The sequence below is a fragment of the Papio anubis genome, chromosome 5 (assembly GCF_008728515.1).
Source record: "Papio anubis isolate 15944 chromosome 5, Panubis1.0, whole genome shotgun sequence".
In the NCBI taxonomy this organism is placed as follows: Eukaryota; Metazoa; Chordata; class Mammalia; order Primates; family Cercopithecidae; genus Papio; species Papio anubis.
In genome coordinates this window covers 73,672,924-73,693,030 of record NC_044980.1, presented here as the reverse complement: position 1 = coordinate 73,693,030, position 20,107 = coordinate 73,672,924, and the positions used below count along the sequence as shown (strand labels likewise).

The window sequence follows — 20,107 nt, the reverse complement described above, 5'->3', positions numbered from 1 at the left end:
TCTGAACAGAGAAGATTTTTAGATAGTTTTTACCCAAGGAACCGAAATCCTCTAGAAGTATCTTCACAGGAAAGCACTGACTTCCCTAACTATAAAGAGAAGAAAATATTTCTTTCCGTATGAGAGTTTTCTTTAAGTTTTCACTTATATGAACCATAATATCTTTTTCTTATTTTGGTGGGTACATGGTAGTTGTATATATTCATTGGTTACATGAGATAGTTTGATACAGGCATGCAATGCATAATAATCACATCAGGGTAAATGGGGTATCCATCACCTCAAGCATTTATCTTTTGTGCTACAAATAATCCAATTATACTCTTTTGGTTATTTTTAAATGTACAATTAAATTATTGATTATAATTACCATGTTGTTAACCAATACTAGGTTTTATTCATTCTTCCTGTTTCTTTTTTACCCATTAACCATCCCCTCATCCTCCCCACCCTCATTACCACTACCAGTTTCTGGTAACCATCATTCTATTCTGTATCTCCATGAGTTCAATTGTTTTAATGTTTAGCTCCCACAAGTCAAGTGAGAACATGCCATGTTTGTCTTTTTGCACCAGCATATTTCCCTTAACCTAATGACCTCCATAATCCACCCATGTTGTTGCAAATGACAGGATCTCATTCTTTTTTATGGCTCAATAGTACTCCATTGTGAATACATACTACAGTTTCTTTACCCATTCGTCTGTTGATGGACACTTAGTTTGTTTCCAAATCTTACCTATCGTGAATAGTGCTGCAATAAACACGGCAGTGCAGATATCTCTTTAATATACTAATTTCCTTTCTGTTGGGTATATAACTAGCAGTGGGATTGCTGGATCATATGGTAGCTCTATTTTTTTTTTTTTTTTTTGAGGGATCTCCAAACTGTTCTCCATAGTGATGGTGGTACTATAATTTACATTCCCACCAACAGTGTACGAGAGTTCCCTTTTCTCCACATCCTCATCAACATTTGCTATTGCCTGTCTTTTGGATAAAAGTCATTTTGAGTGGGGTGAGATAATATCTCATTATCATTTTAATTTACATCCATAATATCTTTATAGATCCAACTGTGCTCTGCAAATAAGGTTCTCATCAGCCAGGAAGCAAGTAAAGTTCTATCAAACCATTCATTTTTAGCCTTAGTTATATATTACTTCTTCTCAGTGTACTTGCATTCCTGTATTATTACAATCAAATTCAGGCTGGACGCAATGGCTCACACCTGTAATCCCAGTACTTTGGGAGGCTGAGGTGGAGGGATTACCTGAAGTCAGGAGTTCAAGACCAGTCTGGCCAATGTGGTGAAATCCCATCTCTACTAATAATACAAAAATTAGCCAGGCCTGGTGGCAGGCACCTGTAATCTCAGCTACTCAGGAAGCTGAGGCAGGAGAATCACTTGAGCCCAGGAGGTGGAGGTTACAGTGAGCCAAGATCGCGCCACTGCGCTCCAGCCTGGGTGACAGAGCAAGCCTCTGTCTCAATAAAAAACAAAAACAAAAAAAAAAGTTCAATGATTCATTTAAATAAATTTCTAAAAACCCATTTTGAGTGGAATGGAACCCTAGAAGCTGTGTGGTTTTAATTTTGAGAGAGCTATGAGAACTTTTTCATATTTATCAGTTTTATTATATGCACATAACTTCAGGTATTTATAATGTTCATATTAATAACAGTATCAACATGGTTCTTGAGTTTATTTTTCCCATTAATAGAAATACTGTAGTTTTTACATTAATTATATTAAGAATTAATGGCTAATTTCCCTTAGAAAAATGTTTTGAACTAGTGATACCCTCATGTACAGAGAATTAATACAGTTTCAAATCTGCTACACCCATTTAAATAGTTAAGAGTCAAGAGTCTAAAAAGCCTCGTTTGGCTACAAAAAGTAACTTTTGAAAAACCACAAAAAAATATCATTAATGGGAAAGATAAAACCACTTTTAAACTGTGCTAAATAATTCTGCTATTTTAAAGTGTTCTACCAAAAGAGATGTTGGCCTTTTTATAAAATAATTCTGGAAAGAGCTCTGCTAAAGGCAAACAGCAAAATTCAGGAACAGACTGATTGGATCACTGATATTTGGGAAGGACACATCCAGATGCATAATGACTAACAGAGCTCCACAGGAGTTACTACCTAAGGGATGACAGACATTTTGAACAAGGAGCACCTTGGGAACAGTTTGGACCACAACTATTCAATCTGTAAGTATCAAAAGTGGTACTCTAGGACCACAATCGCTACAGCGGGCCACCATATACAGAGCCAATACAGTGCCAATACAGTCGGGAAAACAGCGGGAGTCAGGAAGGCACAAGTTAAACCCCTCTGATCACGTCCTCAGACAGGGGCTGGTCCTTGGACTGATCCTGAGTGTCCCTCTTCCTCACTTAGCAGTCCTCGGAATTTCAGCCTGGGTTCCTCCTCAGAGTGGTCATCTGCTAGCTTTTCTTCTCTTCTACAGCGATGATGAGATACAAAATTTTTTCTCTAGCTATTCTTTTTTTTTAACATTCTAAGAATGAACAGGTAGGCCTTTGGTTTAAGAATTTTGCTACTAAAGAAAAGAAAACTAACATAGAAAAATAGCATACATTCCAGTAATCTTAGAAAGCTCTCACAGCAACTTTTCCTGCTTTACAGTTCCTGACTTTGTTTCTTAGGTGTTGATGTGAGTAGTCTGCCTTGATTCATTATAGCAATCTCTCATATTCTTCTCCTGGGACCCAATTCTGTCTTAGTTAAATGTCAGATATTGTTACTCAATCTATATAGCCTGTGGTATCACCGGGCTGGCAACATCACTAGGTCTGCCGAAATTCTTACTCACTCCAGAAACTGCTGTTTTCTCCAGCACCACACTTAACCCATTCCTCCACTCCCCACTTTTCATTCTCTTAATAATTTAAGCATTTTTTACTATATTTTAAACCTAAGTAAAAAGCACTCAGATTTAACAGATTATTTTCCACATTTTAAACATAGTAAACAGATATTTGGATATGCTGCATGCTGTCAATGAATAAAACTCTTTCTAAAGATTTTTTTCCAATATTTTTCTTTTTCCCTTAGTAATAATAATACTTATCAGTACTGCCCCCAATGTAAATATTGCCCCTTTTCCATTCCGTATTTGATTCAAGGTTAAGAGATAATTGGTCTATATTCATAAAATATGATAGAGACTGTAACAGAAGCAGTAAACTATGTAAATTTCTGCTTTCATTACATACATACTTTCATAGATACACACATACATTACATAATACATAATAATGTATGTATATTATTACATAAAAATATAAAGTTTCTGCTTTCATTAATTTCTTCTAAGCCAATACTTACATAGTCAGAGACAATAAGGCATCATACAATAAGGTTTTAGTATTCTAATGAGTATATAAAAGCTGGGAACAGAGGTGAAAAATGAATGTTGTCAAAATAACACTGGATTAACAGACCGGCACATTTACCTAATTTTGGTAAAAATAACAAGATCCACATACCATCACATGGATCACGTGGGGCTGCTATAATGGGTCTTTTAAGGTTATTACAAAAGCTGTATGTATAGAAATAAAATGTCAGAACAGAAATGTATAAAGAAGCACCAATAAATGTAAAATAAGGGTTTTCCACCGTGCCTCCCTCACTTCTCAGAGATAATCATATTTGATGGAGTCTTTTCCTAGTCTTTTAAGTACCTTTAAATAATTTGAGAATACCGTTAGTCTTTTTTTTTTTTTTTTTTTTTGACAGGGTTTCACTCTGTTGCCCAGGGTGGAGTATAGTGGCATGATCACGGGTCACAGCAACTTCAGCCTGTCAGGCTCAAGCGATTCTCTACCTTAGTCTCCCGAGTAGCAGCGACTATACACACATTCTACTATGCCTGGCTAATTTTATTTTTATATTTAGAGATGGTGTCTCACTATGTTGCCCAAGTAGGTCTCGAACTCCAGAGCTCAAGCAATCCTTCTGCCTTGGCCTCCCAAAGTGTTGGGATTATAGGTGTGAGCCACTATAGTCTTTTTTAAAACAGAATTTGATGAAAACAAGTTTGAATATTTAGAATTCCTTTGGTGTTCCAATGAATGGAATCATTAATTTTCAAAAGGTTTTATGAAAGTAATTTTGTGTTAACGTTCTACTAAAATCCTAGAGAAGATTATTAAAAACCAACAATAATCCATCCTACTATTAATAACGAAGAAACTTTGTTCCTCAAATTCATCAACTTAACCTAGTAAAGATAAAAGATAACTGATCTTCCTTTCTAATATTTTTTAATACAATTAGTTGATCTCCATGCTGTACTTTTTCTTAAACCTCAATGCCACACTCACAATGAATAACCAGTCTACTATGTCTTATGAATTCCTGATAATTTTCTTTCATTTTTACTCAAAAACTACCAAATGAATCCAGGACCGTCTTTCCAAGACTTAAATTTTATTTTGAATACTACGAGCTCTAAAATGTCCAGATTTTGTCAGATAAAATCCATGGTGTTGAGAATCCTTTGTTAATATTTGGAATTAATAAATGGAATGAAATACTGGTATTAACATAATAGAAAGACAAGAGTCTGGCAGAACTGGGCTGGATTTGTGCTTCTGACCTTGGGTAACTTATTTAACTACTCCAAACCTGTTTTCTTTCCAACAAAACTAGAATGACTGACCCTTTTTGGCGTTGTTACAAGAATTAAATAATATATGTAGGCACCTACCACTGTTCTAGACCTTAACAAGTACTTGATAAATGGTAACTCTATTACTATTATTGTTATTATATGAGTAGTATAAGCATAGCACTTTATGATTAAAAAGCACTTTCATGTATTTTAACTTAATTGGTCTCCATAATAGTCTTATAACAGAGGTAACTCTTCCATGGTCATATAGCATGTAAATGGTAGAACTGGCACTTACACTTAGCTTTCTCCACTGTATAACCAGGCAGCCACTTTTCTACTACATATCTTTTATTAAAGTAACTAAAGCAATGTTCATCATTTGATTTTAAACCAATAGCCAGAATGGTGGCCTTTAGGCCAATTTTCACTTTGCAAGGTCATGACCACATAGTAAAAACAAGAACTACAGTTAAATATTTGGTATTTGTCTGTTCAGACAATAAACTTAAGTATAAATATTGTCAAATCATTTTTCTATTATATAGAGCTCCATGTGGCATTGTGAATGTCTGCTGAGTATAATATCTTAATAATTGTAGTTCAGAAGACAGGTTGACTTAATGGGTAAATCTATGAAATAACACAAGACAAACATTTTAATGAATATTCTCTATTAATGTAGAGCTTCTTATTTCAAATAACTATACAATCAACAATCTTTTGGCAAAACACACAAAGCAATGTAAATGTTAAAAATTTTGATTTAAAATTAAGTTCTTTCCCACCAGAAAAATATCTATTTTTAAAAATCCTGAATAAAATGCTCACTCTATAGAAGTTATCCATAAGTTTCCCAATTTGGTATTTTAATAAAACAGAATTTCTCAAACTCCCTCTGTTTGAATCTTCATATTTTATTAAACATAAGATATAGGAGTAGCATGCCTCAAGACTCAGAATAGGACTGAAAAGTACAACCATATTTAAAAGGCATACTTCTTCCTTTTCTGGTTCTCATTCAGACACTAGTATCAAACTTTAAACAGAAGTACACACCCCAAGAAACACATTCTAAACAGTACCATAATTTTATGGAAGACTCACTAAGTGTAGTTTTTCACTCTAGATTTGTTTTTTTAGCAGCTATACTCTTAACTTTAGTAGGAAGCCCCGCCGTTTAATCAATATATGAGCCAATCAACACAGGTGGCCAACTTTGTATTATTTCATCATCTGTAAGGCAGGGATCAAAGACTAACTTCTCTTTCCTGGATTTAGAACAAATGAATTCTATAAGTTGCTATTCATAATAATCGAGATTTTCTATAATATAATTTTAACAGATAACGCTAATACACATATAACATTAAGTTGCATTACTTTCACAAGAGACTAATAAAACACCATCATTAAAATAATTCTTATCAAAACAAGTTATTACAACATATTTCCAAGGAATAAAACAGAAAATTTGAAGAGATAATACATACCCTATCCTCAGATTTTTATTTACATTTTAAAATAGCTTTTCTACTAGACGAAAACTAATAGAAAATAAAAGTAGGTTTGACATTACCTCCTGTCCTGATACTGTCACATATTGTGCAGAAGGATTTTTTAGTATTTTTCGTATTTCTTGCAAATGCATTCGGATCTTGTCACTAACACCTTGAATTTCATCCTTCCTCTTTTTTATTAAAGGGAAGTCAGAAAGGTCTTTAAATAATTCAGTTTTATCCCCAACTCTAAAAAATCAAAAAATGCAAATACATATTCAAAGTTTATTGATTAGAGCAGTTATCGTTTATTTTTCATAGTGTGATGAAAGAGGAAAGCACTGGAAGTCAGGAAAATGAGGTTCCAATTGTCACTAAGCACTTATGGGCTTGTTTTTTAACTTCTCTGAGGATGGTCAAAATTACCCTAATATCATTTTCACTTTTTAAGTTCATGATTCCCATGGTAAAACCAAGAGATACATTATTTGTTGTTTGCCTATGCAGAAAACAAAGACAAATGTAAATGTCAAATCCTATTTCATTTATATAGAATGTTTTGTGCAATACGTTATAAAAGAACTACCTTTTAAAGGATAACTTTGCTTTTACAGATTCTAAATATAAGGACATCTCTGGAAATATAGGAAATGAGTACAAGATATCTGACATTCATTTTGGGGTTAATAATCTACTACTGCTTGGCTTTGCCTGTGTTTTACCTTTCCATCATCTGATACCTGGGGGAGTACTATACCTGTCCTAGATGGTAAACTGCCTAAATTTTAGATAGCAAGTATTCCAACTGTAATGTAACACTTTTAGGGTCCAATCACATTTCTAATTATATATGTACTCATTCAACTTCTAGTAAAGATTAAGAATCCACAAATCAAATGGCAAATGCACTGGAGTATACTGACTGTCGAAAAAGAAGAATTCAGGGTCTGGTACTTACTTGGCAGCTTGTTCATTGAGTATCTTTAAGTAATGCTCCACTGGACTGAGGAGTTCAGGAATTTCTAAAATAACAGTGCGGAGCAAGTCTGACTGAACGTGGGAATTAACAGCAGGTATTATTGCTTGAAATTCTGACTTTAGGTGATATAAGGTTTTGACAATCAAGAAGAACTCTTGGGTAGAACACTGAAAATAGAAATTTTTTTACAAAATAGCATAAGATACATGAAAATGAAGTTTAACTAGTGATCTTTTAAAGTTAGAATCAGAATTGAGGAAAGTTTAAATTTTCTATTAACTAGTTAGTTGAAATAAAATAGCACTGATATTTTCTAAATGAGGTTAAATACTATGTAATATTTTAAAGGCATAAAGAAAATAATTTTAGCCAAGGAAAACAAAGCCAATACTTGTTTAGTATTTTTTCATTTTAAAATAGCATAAACCAAATAGCAAAAATAGGTTAAACAAGCTAAAAAATGTGAAGGATAATATCTGTAAGACATAACAAACACAAGGCAAAATTCTCCCAAACATAATAGGCTCTTACAAATTGACATGAAAAAGATGAATAATCCAAAGAACAATGGCTAAACAAACTGAATATGCAGCTCATAGAAACAGTCAGTATGTACATGATTATCTTCATATACAACTAAAGACAAGCAAATTAGAAATACAGGATAGCATTTTTCACTTATCAGAATGTCAAATATTTAAAAGCTCCACAATAACCATGTAACAGGATTTAAAAAAAAGAAAAAGACACTTTTATATACTATTAGCAGAGGACTAACCTTTTTGAAAAACAACTTGGCATGTCCTCATAACAAAAAAGTGCATATAACCCTTTGAATAAACATCACTTTAAATAATTTATCTAAAATAGACTAACAGTGAAAAACATGTGTCTGAATATTCATAGTAGCACTGCTTATAATTTAAAAAGATAAATAAGAAATAAATATCCATCAATTGAGATCTTATTAGGAAAAACTCATGCAATGTAATACTATGAAACAGCTAAAAAAATTTAAGATGTTTGTATCAGTATAGAACTCCATAATTTCAACATACATTGAATATATATAGTATGTTTCTATCATATACCACATAGCCCATATATGTATATATTTTTATGTATTTACATGGTAATACTTTCTTTGTGATTCTTTAAAAGATATACATTTTTCTATACAAATAGAAAAATCTAAATATCAATAAAAATTTTAGGAGGTAACACATGTGACTTACTCTGGTTACCCTCTGGGTAGTAGGTATGGAGGGGTGGCAGAGGGAGACTTTTTATCCTTTATTGTATACCCTTGCATACTACTGTAGTATTTTTTAACATGAACATGAATAATTTTTACATCGTAGCTTCTGGTAAACAGAGTGGGTTAAACACATGTGCATCTAATTTCCATCTTCAAACAACAGTTAAGAGATTGTTTAAAAAGGCATGAAACCAACCAGGCACAGTGGCTCATGCCTGTAATCCCAGCACTTTGGGAGGCTGAAGTGGGTGGATTACAAGGTCAGGAGCTCGAGACCAGACCGACCAACATGGTGAAACCCCATCTCTACTAAAAATACAAAAATTAGCCGGGTGTGGTGGTGCTCGCCTGTGATCCCAGTGACTCAGGTGGCTGAGGCAGAAGAATCGCTTGAACCCAGGAAGCAGAGGTTGCAGTGAGCCAAGATCGCACCACTGTACTCCTGCCTGGGCAACAGAGCAAGACTCCATCTCAAAAAAAAAAAAAAAGGAAAAAACCACACTAGAAAGGAGGACAACAGCAACAATATGTTAGAAGCTATAAAGTAAATGGATAAATAGTGATTGACTTAAAAGACTCAAGGTACCTGAATTTTAAACTGTCCTTAAGGAAAACTGAGACACAATTTACATCAAGAATCCAAAAAGACTTGTGTACCAATTTGGATTCTGCCCTGCGAGGGAACTTCTAAAAATATTAATAATATCTTCCATTAAATAGAAGATACTACAACCATGAAACAAGATGCTAAAAAGAAAAAATGTTTGGAGAACAAGAAAACAAAAATTCTTGGAAATTAAAGTATAATAGTAGAAATGAAAAATTCAACAGAAGCGGTAGTAAAGATAGTAAAGTCATCTAAAACCTAGAATTTTATACCCATTCAAACTACCAATCAAATGTGAAGGTAGTAACAACGATAATTTAAAACAAAACAAAACAAAACACTTTCAGACATGAATGTTTCAAAAGATTTACTTCCAACATTCTCAGGAAGATTCTAGAGGATGTACTCCACCAAAATGAAGAAATAAACCAAGAGGAAGACATGGAATATAGAAAATAAAAGATTCAACTCAAGGGAAGTAAAGGGAATTTAAGATAGTACTATACAACAGATATGAGGACAACCAGTCCATACTGGATCAAGTCAGAAGGCTCTAGAAGACAGCTCAGGAAAATAAAACTGACAGAATGTTGACTGAAAAGAACTGTCTTGAGAAAACAATTTAAGGCTAAGGTAATAAGGCACATAATAAGTAGTATATATGAAATAGATTAAGGCTAAGAACACATTCAAAAACCACAAAGGGTGAAGTAAATTATGCAAAAAAAGTAAGAAGTTAGGTCCAGCTGAGCAAATGTTGAATTCTAAGTGTATCATGAGGCAACTTTTCTCCAGAAAGACCCCCTCCCCACCCCATACAGGAAGCTGGACTGTTTACATAAATGTGAAACCTAGAAGCTTTTTGGCCACTAGTCAATTAATGATACCTTTTAACAAAAGTAAAGAACTAAACATAAATATTTTCAATATAATTTTGAATATTCACCTCTTGTAATTATTGTAATCCCAAGAAAAGGATTAATTTTCCAAGCTGAGACACAATGTAAAGTTAAGTCAGCAACAGAAGCAAGGTGAAAACCAGTAGTGTTTTACAATCACCTTGAAAGCCAGAGGCAGCAGGTTGTTCTCAAGTTTCTTAAGCAAAAGAACTCAAAAGAAGCTGCAAGAAAGCTGAGGATGGGTAAGTGGCTGTTCCTGGAGTCACTCTCCAGGAATTCAGCCCTACTTCTGGCAGCAGCTATCTCACTGGGAGAGCTTGAGCACAGACCCACAAGTATGGAGGCAGGGCCTCACTGGACACAGGATGGAAAGGACCCCAGCTTAAGCGCAACACTGAAAACAGGGCTTTGGGCTTATTCCTGCCTGGCTAAAAAACGATTCTCACCTAGAAAATTCTGAAAACACTCTCCTCAACATTTGCTAAGTGCGATTATCCTTTAAATGTATTCACCAACCTCGGCAGTTACTTAACACTTTCTTACAAAACAGTTCTTGAGCAAAGTTAGTATGGGTTCCTGTGACTAGTACTATTTACAAGATTTGAATTTAATGTTTTGTCATCAAAAGAAATGTTTATTTTAGGCTAGGAGCAGTGGCTCACGCCTGTAATCCCAGCACACTGGGAGGCTGAGGTGGGGGGATCTTTGAATCCAGGAGTTGGAGACCAGCCTGGGTAACACGACAAGATCTTGTCTCTACAAAAAATACAAAAAAAAAAAAAAAATTAGCTGGGCATGGTGGCACATGCCTGTTGTCCCAGTTACTCAGAAGGCTGGAGGCTGAAGCTGTAGTGAGCTGTGGTCATGCCACTGCATTCCAGCCTGGGTTACACAGTGAGATCTTGTTTCAAAAAAAAAAGAAGAAGAAGAAGAAGAAATGTTTATTTTATGCCAGAATCAGCTCACTTGAGATCCTCTATCATTATCGACATAAAAACACCTATTGGTACGTATTCCAGGACACTTTCCACAAAACCGTACAGCCTGTGTTGACCACTTCCCACAATATCCAGTGTTCCTTCTCGTTTTATGAATTTCACATAATTGGCATAATCTGTACCCAGGACATCACTCACTATGTGGTGTACATAGAAGCTTATGCAGAGTAATCTAATAATAAAGAATAGACATATGTTTGATGGTGTGTTCGTAGAGCCAGCCAACTAATCTATAAAACATTAGTTTAAAGCATTCAGCTTTCCTGAAGTTGGTTTGTTACCAGATCATTTCTACTCTTCACCCTTCAAACTAATCTTTAGGCACATTCTTGTGCAAACAAACACTAAAACAGCAACAAGGAATGGCTTCCAAGTGAGTTATAAGTTCCTTTAGTAAAATATATTTTTAAATTCCAAAATAAGTCATTCTTGCACTGCATAGTGGCCACTTTTTAAATGAATTAGATTCTGACTTTACTAGAGTTTTGAAACTTTTATAAATACACAAACCCTGTGCAATACAAACATCAAAGTAAAGTTTACAAAAAGGCAGGAAGGTGGAAAAGAAATCACAGCCCCATGAACTGATGCTGCCATCTTGATGCCACGGACACTTTGACTTAGTGCATTTCAGTAGTCATTGAAAGATTTTCAGCTTTGCTTCTGTTTTCTCTTAAGAAAAACAAAAATCTCTGACATCTGTCAGTGAATCCTTTCAAGTAGTTAAGGCAAGGTGCCCGGAGAGCCGTTGTTTAAAGAAGGTTAATATGCACCAATTTTCAGACTCTGAGCCAAGGATACAAAACAACAAATGGTTTGGCAACCACTATGCAACTTCAAAAAGATCTACCATAAAACTTGCAACTATCAGCCCAGCTTCTGCTATTGCCAGCAAAACAACAACATGGTGTACCCAATAATGATACAATAGGCTCCCTTGACCCCATAACCAACTCCTACCTTCTTTCACCCCAGGATCAGTATTTCCAATTCTGGCTTGTGCATTGTTTTCAAATTTAGCTGAAGCATGTAAAACAGTTACATAAGTCCTCTTGGGCACCTCAAGTATTCTTAGAAGCAGTACTTATTCTAGTAAAATTCTGTGGGGGTAAAAGGGGCTGAAAAATATAGAAACTCTAATGAAAACTTGGTCACAACTAAAATTTAGGCATATAGGCTGGGTGAGGTGGCACATGCCTGTAATCCCAGCACTTTGGGAGGCCAAGGCGGGTGGATCACCTGAGGTCAGCAGTTCAAGACCAGCCTGGCCAATGTGGTGAAACCCCGTCTCTGCTAAAAATACAAAAGCCAGCAGGGCATAGTGGCGGGTGCCTGTAATCCCAGCTACTCAGGAGGCTGAGACAGAAGAATCGCTTAAACCTGGGAGGTGGAGGTTGCAGTGAGCCGAGATCACCCCATTGCACTCCAGCCTGGGTGACAAGAATAAAACTCTGTCTCAAAAATAAAGTAAAAATTTAGGCATTTAAAAACTGTTTTACAGTAAAATTATTATATTGGCAAGGAGTTACGTTTGGAGGAAAAATAAAATTTGCTTATGAAAAGTGGCAAACAGAAAAAAAAAAAAATGGCAGTCAAGATAACTACATCAAACATGATAGTGTCCAAAAGACACAGCCAATGAAAACACAATCAAAAATCCTGGGTCTAAATACAGATTCTGTTACTAGCAAGTTATTAAACCTCTCAGCATCATCATATGAGCCAAAGTAATTCAAGTGGTTGCAGCAATTTATATATACACACACACACACACAGCATTAGATACAATTTCTTATTAGTAAGAACGTAATAAAAATAGTAACTTCTCAATGTCATAAAGTTTTGACAAGGAACAAAGAGTATAAAGTGTGTGAATGACTTCTGCAAAAAGTAAAACCCCATAAAGAGTTTATTGTGTTTTTTATCATTTAAAAGTATTAATAATTTTTTAAAATTTTAGGCATATTTTGAAGATAATCTAAATTATTTCCCTAAAAGTGGAAAATGACTCATTTTTGCTATGACTCAAACTATAAAGCTTAAGTGATAAAAATCTAAATAATCCTTTACTCACCTTCAATATCCAAGATTGTTTTCATACTAATTACCACCACAGATGTTATACTAGCAGATTTTTCCTTAGTTTAAGAAATAATAAGTTGTTCTAAGATCAAAAGAAATAAGGTATCTTTTTTCTAAAATAACTAGTCTACATAAATTTCCTATTTTGATAATAGTCTATACTTTCAGGATGAAACAGGAGAATATCCTGTATTAAAAGAGAAGGGCCTCTATGTGGCTGTAGTTAATGTACATGAGAAAACTATTTTTTACAATGGTTAAATTGGAATAATTCTAATTTGTGCTATTAAAATTTCTGAGGATTCAGCTACTCTCGCATGCTATATTTGTAAGATTTTACAAAATAAAATAATAATAGAGCTCTCAGAAGTTTTCTTTTAATAAAACTTTCCTTTAAAAGTTTTCTTTTAATTTGTGAGCTGAAGAACACTGTCAGCTTTATTAGATTTCCGTCACACTTACTTTTTTGTGATAAATGCTACAGAGTCCTCTCTCTATGTCGGGCAATTTACGTAGATGATTTTCTATCTGACCAAACACACTAGATTCTGAATGGAGAACTTCAGATACAGCATCAAGCCGGGCATTTATTTCCCTGTGAGAAAACAGTAATAGCAATGATCAGATATGTTAGGAGTTCAGAATGTAGACATTTCCCACTCTAATGTCCAGGACTGTGACACACCCACTTATTAGGCACAAAGGAAATTCCTCCTTCATATTGAGACAGTCAGGTGGGAAGGGCACCCTGAAAAAACTCCAATGGGTATATGCACTGGGAGGAGGGTACACTGGGGTGGAGACACAGAAGTTCATGCTTTTGGCAGCAGGGAGGAGCCTGGCCCCTCCTCCTCCTGGGTGGAACCTGGGATTACAGTCTGTGAGGTGGGAAGCATACTAGCAAGATTCTTGTTCTGACTTGGTGGAGAGTCCCTGTTTCCCTTTTTATTCCTCTTTGCCCAATAAATTCCATTTTTCTCCTCCTTCGAATTATCTGTGAGCCTAATTTTGCATGGCTGTGTGATGAGGACCACCCTCCCCCAACCCCACTGTCTTTAGCTGAACTAAGGAAAAAGTCCTACAACAATAGATCTGGTCCTTCCATGCCTCTTATAATATCTGAATCAAACAGCAGGTATTGTACAAGGACATTCACTAGCTGGGTTTGACAAAGACAGGCTTACCAAGAAAACACACAGACTACATTTCCCAGTCTCCCCTGTAGTGAATATGGCCATGTACCTGAGTTCTGAAGCATGGGTGGGAACAATGTAAGCCACCTCTAGCCCTGGCCCATAAAAACTTCCTGAATAAGCTTTCACATTCACCTAACTCCCTTTGCCAGCTAGGCAAGCTTGTGAGCCCCATGGTGACTCCATCAGCCTGAGTTCACAGTGGAGCAGAAAATCCACCATTCCTGTATCTGTTACCAATTGAACTTATATTAGCAAGAAATAAACTTCTAATGTATTTAAGCCACTTACATGGAGAACTTGTTTGCTGATAGCTTGCATTACCTTGGCTAATATAATAGTTCAACAATGATCAACAAGATGACTTAGTGGTGGTGGTGATGGCTGAACTGACCAACTGTTTGAATGAAATGGAATTAAACATACTGACCCTGACCAAAGACTGGAGAGTAGCAATAGAAAGTGCAGAGGATATGGGCCACAGGAGATCAGGATTGCAGGATTTTACCAATGGCTACACCTTAAGTGATGAGTCAACTTAAAACGGAAACCTGATGGACTAAATGTATCCTCAACGAGAAGTGGTCCATGAAGTACCTATAAACATCAAAGGCCCACACTAGGAATAATGGCCATATGTAGTATTAAAAACTAAGATAAGTAAACATGTCTGGTGAGTAGTAAGCCCTCAGTAAGGATTTGAAGTGTTTGTAAATGAATGCAATGAATAAATGAGCAAGTGGATGAAAGATGTTTTGGGGGAAAGGAGGCATCGGCCACTGAATAAACATGTCTGTCTCTCAAAATTCTGTTGACATCATACACACTAATATGAAGAGCAAATCTCAGATCAGGATCCTGGCTAGATTACAATCAAACTGAGGACTTTCCATTTAGTTGAGTGTTTTTGTCTTTATTATCCTTAACTACCTGTGAGATCATGCCTTTTCATAATACAGAGCTTCTATACTAACTTTAGGCCTCATGTCTGTTCATTTTTCTCTGGCTCATACTCTTATATGCAGAAAGACCATTTGTTAGTACAATAGTACGATGCAGGAAAGCAAGACAGAGCTTTGTACACGCACGGGTTGGCTCTTCCAATCTCAGCAGGGTGGCCTCTGTAATCTATCCACCACCCTCCGCCTCTACTGCCACTACTATAGCCTAAGTAAAAATCATATTGAAACAGCCTCCTAACTTTCCCCCCCACTTCTGTCCCTTTTTCCAACTCATTCTCCACACGGCAGCCCAAGTGGTTTTCCTAAAGCCCAAATCTGTTCATGCCACACCTCCGCTTTAAACTCACCCGTGACTTGCCATTAATCTTAGGTTCAAATCCAGAATCTTTAATTGTCCTAAAAAACAACTGATACCTGTTTAGCTCTCAGGTCTCCCCTGAGATCACATGTCACTCTCTTCCTCCTACTCTAAGTTCCAGTCAGACTGCACATCTTTCAATGACTTAGTTACTCCAAGCTCTCTGCCATGGAGGCTTTCTCATTTGCTGCTTACTTCGCCTACAATGTTATTTTCCTCTTCCCTATCACCCATCAGCTACACTTCGTCTGGTGAACTCCTACCCACTCTTCCCCTGAAAGGCCTTTCTAGATTCACTAGACCAGACTTAATCCCTTTACTATCATTTCCCATACTACCATCTTTTCTCTTCTCATAATGGTAATCATAATTGTATTTCTTCTTCAATGGGAATTTACTACTTCACTGTCTTTCCTACAAGACTATAAATTCAGTGAACACAGGGGTCATTTCTTATCCTTACATTTCAAGATAATAATTTGTGCTCAATAAACAGTTATTTGATTCAATTTCATTCCGAAGACTACATATAAAGTAAATCAAGATGAGCTGGAAAAAATAAATTTTCTTTGCAAAGGATTGTTGTGATAAAATAAACCAATGTTTTACTCTAACATTTACCCAAAATGTTATACAAATATAAAATTTTACTTTAATAACTCACTCCTGCATAAATGAAAGATGACACCAATTGGAATAGACTAAGTTGATGCTACAGATGGTTTGAGGACTGATAAAATAATGCCATCTGTGAACGTATAAGACAGCCTACACAAATAGCTACTGTCTCAAAAATTAAAGGTTTTCTGAGATACAGAAAGATATGAGCAAAAGAGTTTAATAAAAACCTAAGTCATATTTATGAAGTCTACCAGAAGACTTTTTTAATAGATATAAAACTATAAATTTCTTAGAGACTTGAAAGGTTAGGCCAAGTTAGTTTGGAATCTGGGAAAACATAAAGGAAAAGGTTTTTATTCTAGCCAGTGCCAACATAGGCAAAAGCAGTATGTTCACTATCAATCAGTTTGGTTTTAACCCAACCTTCTTTAAGGGCTACCTCAGAGGTTAACAATTTGGGCTCAGAAGTCAGGTGGCCTTGATTCAAACTCAGGCTCTGCCATTTACCAATTATTTAGCCTTGCCCTAGTTTCTCCATCTATAAAATGAGAAGAGCAATGGGCCCTAACTCTTGGTGTTAGTAAAAGAATTCAATGAAATAATACATGTCAGGGACTTAATGCAGTACCTGCTACATCATGAGAACCACTCATAAATGTTTACTGTTACCACATCATTACAAGTTTTGTTTAGTAGACACCACAAAGAACAGCACGGAAGAGGGATAAATAGCACCCAAAATATGAGCTCAGAAATAACCATGTGAGGACAAACCTTAGGGCACAGATATGTAAACAGGTATTTTGTGCAAAGTGAACAAGTGGGAACTATATAAGGAAAGCTACTCCTGGCATCTTGAGGGCTAAACCTGACAAGCAGTGATGATCTGAAGTACTCGCTGTGCTGAGACTGGACAGGAGGTTGCATTGAGAAAGCACACTATAATGATTAATAATTATGGAGGTCTAAATGGGCAGGGAGAGAGTGAAAGGGTATGTGGCACTGTTCACCACGAATTTCTCATCACTGCGGTTAGCTATAATTCCATCTTTAACTCCTATATGAAGATCAGAATGGAAATAAGCAAGAATGACTACACTTTTTAAAATTAAACAATTCACATACCTTAGAATTGTTGTTTAATGTGCAGTAGTAACAAGACCTTCCAAATAATTGTAACAAAACAATACGTCAGGACACAATAGAGAATTATTATTTTAGTGCAATTAATGACAGAGATTGAGTGACAGCAACAGGATACAAAACTGGAAGAAGCATCAATTGGATGATGATAAAGATATTATTCCAAGATGCCTGATAGTATTCTACAGTTGATCTTACTATACAACTTAAATAACTGAAAGAAGGCACCTGAGTCATTTCATTCCATGTACCAAACAAACAAAAAGACGAGGTCCTGGGGATGACAAAGATTCTTCTTTACTACCAAATATGCAAGGAGTAAAAGTGAGTGTCACTGGAGTCCTTCATATTTGAAGATAAACTAGGTGGTGACGTGAGTATCTACTGTGTTTGGCTGTCACTCAGAAACACAGAGTGTGACCTAAAGCTATTGTCAGTGATGGTGTCAGTACCTACTGGTTGCTACTGTGGAAACGCCTCTATAATTCAAACTTAAGATAATTTTGTATAGTTAGATATGTTGAATAAGATCTAGTATTTGATAGTGCAACAGGGTGACTACAGCCAACAATTTATTGTACATTTAAAAATAACTAAAAGAGTATAATGGGAATATCAGTAACACAAAGAAATGGTAAATGCTTGAGGTGATGGATACCCCATTTACCCTGATGTGATTATTATACATTGTATGCCTGCATCACAATATCTCATATACCCTTAATATATATACCTACTGTGTACCCACAAACATAAAATGTTTTAAAAAAAGGTTATCTGGTGGGGGTGGGGAGCTGAAATACAGACTGCTGGGGGTGTATTTTTGTTTGGTTTCGTTTTACTGAAAAGTTTGGCTTTAAAGACGACACAGAATGAGTAAATTAAATTCAGACATTAACACACTGGTCATGTGAAATGGTTAAACAAACTACCTAAATAATCTCCTGTCAGAAACATGAACCATAAGCCCTTTCCTAGGATCTAAGCATCATTAGACCTATCTAGCTTCACCTTTCACATATACTGTTCATTTTTACATTCAATGAACAATTACTGAGTGCTTACAAAGTACTGATTGTACAAATAGTAGACATTAGGGCTATAATTGTTAACAAGAGAGCCTTGCTAGTCTACAAAGAACTTACACTCTAGTGATGAATAGTAAAACTTTTAAAAAGCATTAATGATAACAATGTAATAAGATTATAACTGGGTTAGGATCTAGATACAATGGGAACACAGGCCAGGAGCATCTAATGAACAAATGCAGTTTTAGGATCAGGGAGGATTTCCTGGTGGTAGCTATTGAGTAAAAGATTAGCTATTGTCTATAAAAGATAAGTGGAAAATGGAGGGTGAAGGTTTGAAAATGTGACCACAGGAGCTGGGATCCAAGGCTAATAGTTTGGATGCACATAAGAACAGTAGCAGGAATACTAGTTAGAAAGCTGTTTCAAAAATCCAGAGAAGCAACACTGAAGGCCTAACATTGCCACCCTATGCTACATTATAGGTAATTTCTTCAGGTATTATCTTGCATTTCAGTCATTTCCTCTATTCTTATTTAACCCATATACTGCTTTTTTGTTGTTGTTTTCTTTCTTTCTTTTTGGAGTATAAGATCCATTCTTACTTAAGTCATTCTTTTTTTAATTTCAATAGTTTTTGTAGCAGAGATGGTTTTTGGTTACATGAATGAGTTCTTTAGTCCATTCAGTTTTAAAGAATTCTATGTGGTTCCTTTTTAAATCAATCTGAGCCCCTTTGATAGTATTTATTTTCTATGCTCATATTTTTTATTCTATTTTGTATTTTTTTTTAACTTGGTGATTTATGTGAGTACAATCAGACTGTTTTAAATAAGTTTCACAGCTTGGAAATTGCCAGACCACGCAGAGTATAAATTGAAACTGAAAATCTATGAGGGAGGACCTGTGGTTAAGAATTCTTAGAAACATTTTCCTCAGGTAAGAATAGGTTGAGACATATTTGTCACCTCTCTACTGAGACCATAGTCCTTTGAGTGTCTCACATTACTATAGTATCCCTAACTTAAATGGACCCAAGGCCCTGTCTCCTGTCTCCCACAAGGCAACTGAACCCCAATCCTTTTGATTACCAAGATCTGCAGGAGCCCAGAGGGCAGCTGCAGCAGTCAATTCACTTCCATTTCCAGTCCTTTTCCCATCTGTTCTGAGTTTTCCCCTTATGTTTTAAATACAGATTCAGCAATGTCCTAAAGGGATGTTTGTTACGCTTGATCCAGCATATCCAGTTATTTCACATAGGGAGATATTTTATGATATTAAAACCACAGAAAATGAAATCTTCTTATGGCATTTTTGAAGAGAGATATTTGGAAAATCCTCATTAATAAAGGCATAAAGATGGAGAAAGATAAAGCAGGAAGGGCCAAGAAAGAAAAGATATTTATTTCCTTCTCCTCATTCTTTCCGATATTCCTCTTCCTCAGCCCAAATGAAAGCTGCCGTATTTGCTGCAGGTCATTTGTGCAGGTCTAGAGCTCACTGAAGGTCCTAATGTTGAAGAACAAAGCAGAGGCCAGCTAAAAGTTCCTGGATGTTAGTTAATCCCTATGCACTGACAGTCGGGACAAACATCTGGGTAAGAGGCACTTGGGTTCATTTCATTCTTAGCAGCAGCAGTTCCTCCTTTAAACTCCCATTCAATCCAGCAGACAAAAAGGGCACCAGGTCAGTCCCAACCAAACACAGCTCTCAATTACGCACCACATGCTACTCTCCCTTCCCATTTCCGAGCAGTAATGCACCCCCGGGGGCTGAGTAAACCAGAGTCACTGCAGGTGAACACTCTGTTGGTGGCTCATGGAACACG

The 20,107-nt window shown here is 35.9% G+C and overlaps 1 protein-coding gene across 3 annotated transcripts in view; it reads right to left on the bottom strand.

Annotated features, from left to right (window-relative positions):
* Nucleotides 1–20,107, bottom strand: part of MSH3 (mutS homolog 3) — a 219,803-nt gene that overhangs the window by 100,453 nt on the left and 99,243 nt on the right. For all 3 annotated transcript variants that reach the window (XR_002522614.2, XM_031666743.1, XM_031666744.1), the window contains exons 13-15: nt 13,437–13,569; nt 7,110–7,297; nt 6,232–6,400 (exon numbers count right to left, since the gene is read on the bottom strand). Coding sequence is in view for 2 of the 3 variants with exons in the window: in XM_031666743.1 (XP_031522603.1) it covers nt 6,232–6,400; nt 7,110–7,297; nt 13,437–13,569 (490 nt within the window). In the remaining variant the exon portion in view is untranslated. The remainder of the gene's footprint in view (nt 1–6,231; nt 6,401–7,109; nt 7,298–13,436; nt 13,570–20,107) is intronic.